The 5,000-nt window shown below is 39.7% G+C and overlaps 1 protein-coding gene across 3 annotated transcripts in view; it reads left to right on the top strand.

The window, feature by feature from the left end:
- Positions 1 to 5,000, top strand: part of LOC118763929 — a 38,768-nt gene that overhangs the window by 11,100 nt on the left and 22,668 nt on the right. For all 3 annotated transcript variants that reach the window (XM_036503914.1, XM_036503917.1, XM_036503915.1), the window contains exon 2: positions 275 to 668. In XM_036503914.1, the coding sequence (XP_036359807.1) occupies positions 647 to 668 (22 nt within the window). In that variant the 5' untranslated portion in view covers positions 275 to 646. The remainder of the gene's footprint in view (positions 1 to 274; positions 669 to 5,000) is intronic.

Genomic DNA, 5,000 nt, shown 5'->3' on the forward strand with positions numbered 1-5,000 from the left:
GTCGATTTGTTCGACTAAAGGCAGTGCTCCAGCATGGCCGCAGTCAAATGACTGAAACAAGTAAAAGAATAAAAGAATATATACATAACTACATGTGTTTGTGTGTGTCTGTGTCTGTGTGCATGTGTGTATGTGTGAGCATGCGCGCGTGTATGTATGAGTGTGAAGGGGTAGGAAGAGAGAGACAAGTGAAAGAGAAACAGGTTGCAATCCAGTTGCTGTAAAGCTAAACGTGATATGTCCGTGCTATTTCCGATTTTCCTTGTCATTGCAGAATGTAATTATAAACGCCATGACGACAATGGGGAAGATGCCGACGGTCATCTTAATAACGAAGATGATAATTCGAGAATGAATCCAGGCTAGTAATTTCAGCATAATTGTGGATTTTGTGGACATTATCTCTTTTGTATTCTCTAAGAAGATTAGAAAAATCTAGGAACAAGCATCCAAGGGAACGATCACTTAACCAAGAGACATTTAACATACACTGACCAAAGAAACAAGAACGTATTAAGTGTTTGCTTTAGAACTTGGCTTTGAAGCGTTTGGGATTTTTCGGAATTTTACTAATTTTAAGAAGGAAAGTTCTATAAGTGGAATTTACAAAAACAAGAAAAAATTCGAAAGGTGAATAAATTATAACATGGGAAATGTGAATGGCCAAGGTAAGGAAATATTTTTATATTTCTGTATAATTGTTGTTTTTGTAAATGTGTGATGTCATTGAAGTGTAAACCTTTTTTCTATTATTATTAACGAGAGAAGGGGCGTAGTTGATTGTTCCTCATATAAAGTGCCTGTGAGAATTGAAAAATGAGAACAGCATCTTTTTACTTTTCAACTTTTTTTTGTTTGAGTCAGTAAACTGCAACCATGCTGGAGCATCATCTTGAAGAATTATTGTCGAAGCAAATCAACCCCATTACATTCTTACCTTTCTTTCTCCTTTTTCTTTTTCACAAATCTGGTACTTTTCCTATAAAACTCTCTTGCTGAACTGCAGACGTTAAGGGAACGTAAAAAACCAACACCGGTTGTCAAACGATAGTGGAGAACAACACACACAGATACATACACACACACACACACATACATATATACATATATATATATATATATATATATAGACTATATATATATATATATATATATATATATATATATATATATATATATATAATATATATATATATATATATATATATATATATGTGCATACATACTCAATATATGTCGAGTTTCTACAGTTGCCCTCTACCACAAGGCTATAGTAGAAGGCACTTAACCAAGTTGCCATGCTGTGGAACTGAACCCGGAACCACTTGGTTCCAATGCAACCTTTTTAACTACGCAGACATGCCTGCGCCTATCATTAAATTAATTATATATTTTAATGACGTAATGATGTTTTCGCAACATCATAATGATGTTTTATGCTATTGAAACAGCTGTTGAGCACAATTAAATTACAAACTATACGCTTTCAGTTTTTTATTCTAAATATCATTAGAATTATGGAGAACATCGTTAAGGCTTCATTTGCATTCAGGGTCTATATTTTACCTGAAGTGTTTCTTTTTTTTCTGTACTTCAACAAAATCCAAGGCTGTGAAATATTTTAGAACATTTATAAATAGGTCTTACAGCTGTTTCCAGGGTATTTTATATATCCCTTCATTGGAGACGGTGTGAGAAAATGGTTAAGCCATAGTTATTTTAGATAAGATATGAAATAGAGAGTGAAGTGGAGGAATTTATAAATGTTCTAAAATCTTTCACAGCCTTGGAATTTTATCTCATTCTGCAAATTTTTATATATACACATGCTGATATATGACCTACGTTGGACTCCTCATTCGCATAATCACCGAACCTGGAGCTTAACTATAGTCTGTCCATAGCACTGACTCAGCATTACCTGACACCTTTGGGTCTTATTGACACCATTACTCCTCATAATCTCTATGTATATATGTATATATATATATATATAGAGAGAGAGAGAGAGAGAGAGAGAAGACAGAGAGAGAGAGACAGACAGACAGACAGAGAGAGAGAGACAGACAGACAGACAGACAGAGAGAAAGATGTATGTAAGTGTGTATTTGTGTGTCTGTGTTTGTCCCCACAATGTCGCTTGACGCCCAATGATGGCATTTTTACATCCCCGTGACCTAGCGGTTTGGCAAGATAATGTACTAGGCTTACAAAGAATAAACCCTGAGGGTCAATTCTTTCGACTAAAGGCGGTGCCCCAGCATGGCTGCTGTCAAACGACTGAAACAAGTAAAAGAAATAAAAGAAAAATAAAAGAAATACTATGTTGAATGTTAGTCACAGGATCACATTTAAATATTACGAGCAAAACAAAAACATTGGTGAGAACTAACCGGTCACAGAAAGATAAGGATAAGGAATTTAAAAAAAAAGGAACTGGAAGATGTTTTCTTTTTGTTTGTTCTGTTTTTTATTGGCTAGATATCAGTTTCTGTATCGGTAAAAGGATTTCATAGCTGTGTTCTTTGTAAACGATTTGTTGTTCTTGAAGCATACCAATTCCATCCGCTATTCAGCTATCCTTCTATTGTTTTATCAGTATAAAAGTCTGTTGCCCACTAGATCATAGCAAGCCAGATTTTCGTGTCTAGGGGCTCAGGTATCAGATACCTCATTAACCAGTGATCACAGAGAGAGAGAGAGAGAGAGAGAGAGAGAGAGAGAGAGAAAGATACACGTGATACACAGATGTTTTCAGTGGCTTATATTCCACGTCTTACTATATTATATATATATATATATATATATAGTCTTCCAGGCAATAACAGAGGAATTCAAGACAGGATGCCCCTAGGAGCTCCTCTATGCTGATGAACTTGCTTTAATTGCTTAGTCACTATCAGAACTCGAGGAAAAGTTTCAGTTGTGGAAACAAGGATTAGAATCGAAAGGCCTTAGAGTCAACCTGGCTAAAACCAAAGCCCTAATAAGTAGGAAGGCAGACAAACCACAAATCCGTTCAGGTAGAGGCCCTGCTCGATCTGTAGAAAAGGTGTAAGTAGTAATTCCATAAGATGTACCCAGTGTAAGCTATGGACACATAAGATGTGCAGCAATATCGAAGGAAGACTAACTGGGAAGATATTTTTTGTATGTGGTAAATGCTCAGGAGCAATAAACACTGAAAACGTGAAGAGAACAGCTTCTGTCACATTCCAGGGAGAAAAACTATAAGTAATTGATAGCTTCTGTTACCTAGGGGACCAAATCAGTAGTGGTGGGTGGATGCTCTGAAAGCGTAGCTGCTAGAATAAAAATAGCCTGGGCAAATTTTCAGAGAGCTCTTACCTCTGCTGGTAACAAAGGGCCTCTTGCTCCCTATCAGTCGAGGGAACTGTGGAAGAGGTAGACCCAGGAAGCCTGGGATGAGGTGATGAAGCACGACCTTCAAACATTGGGCCTTACCGAGGCAATGACAAGTGACCGAGACCTTTGGAAATATGCTATGCTTGAGAAAACCCGACAAGTCAAGTGAGACCATAACGAGGGAGGGGTGACGATGAAGGGAGAGGGTGAAATGGAGAAGGTGGGTAGGAGTGAAGAGAGGAAGTAGGTGCCAAAGCAAGAAAGGAGAGGTAGGTGGGAGGAAGTAGGAATGAGAGGAAGAGAGGAGAGAGGAGGAGGGTTGGATGAAGAGGGGAGGAGAGTTGAGCTCATGTGGCACAAAGGAACGAAAAGAGAAGATTAATCCCTACTCACGACGAAGAGGGGTCGGACTGGAGTCGCCAGAAGGCTCGGTGAATGGTGCGTCGGAGAGGTAAGGTGGTGGGGTGGTAGGTGAAGAGAAACAGGTGATGGCGGGGCGGGTGCGGGGGCAGAGAGCAGATGCACGGTCCACGGAACGTGTACTGGCAAGGGTGGTGTGGATAGTGGTGAGGGGATATCCACGTAGGATGAAGTGGCGAGCCATGAGTTGAGACTGAGTCCCAAAGTCATGGTTGTCGCGGCAAAGCCTGTGTAGACGGAGGAATTGGGAATAGGGGATGGAGAGCTTTGTGTGTTTAGGGTGGGAGGAGAAGAAGTTGAGGTATATCCACTACTGGATATATGTATGTATATGTATATGATAGTTTGTGAGTATTAGTATGTGAACGTTAGCGTATATTTTAGTAAAGGTTTGATTCTAAGTCGTCGCATCATGAATATGTACGAGTATATGTGTAGAGAGATATATATTCATATGTGTGTGAGTATATCTCAGAATAAGTATGTATATGGCACTGGCAACGACCTCACTCAAATGTTTTTTTCACGTGCCACAGGCACAAGGCCAGTACCACCGGCACAAGTGCCAGAAAGGCGACGCTGGTAACGATCACGCTCGAATGGTGCTTTTTACGTGCCACCGGCACGGAAGCCAGTTAGCCGCTCTGTCAACTATCACGCTCGGATGGTGCTCTTAGCGCTCCACTAGTACGGATGCTATTCATTGAATTTGATTTCGATTTCACTTGCCTCAACAGGTCTTCGCAAGCAGAATTTAGTGTCCAATGAAGGAAAGTACACATAAGTGGGCTGGTTACACACCTGGTATAGGTCACGAGGTTATGGTCTCATTTGGCTTGCCGGGTCTTCTGAAGCACAGCATATTTCCAAAAGTACCATATATAATATTTTATATATATATATATATATATATATATATATATAATGATAAATCTCAGAGCAAGTTATAAACAGTAGCGGTAACACATCGTGACGCATATTTGCCATTTGAATATGGCTAACCCCTAAGGGTGGATGCTACTGTAGTTTGTAGCCCCAAGAAGATATCTCCTCCAGCTGGCTATAGACACACTATCTGTGTCCTCTCAGTATTTGTGAAGGAGAGTCATCCTCCCCGTCTTCAACTCATGATACACACGGACCCGAGTTTCAAGGTGTTTACCTTTCATCAGCGTGTGACAATCATGGTTGTCGACGAGAAGTCAGCTCCCTTC

The sequence above is a fragment of the Octopus sinensis genome, linkage group LG6, assembly GCF_006345805.1.
Source record: "Octopus sinensis linkage group LG6, ASM634580v1, whole genome shotgun sequence".
NCBI lineage: Eukaryota > Metazoa > Mollusca > Cephalopoda > Octopoda > Octopodidae > Octopus > Octopus sinensis.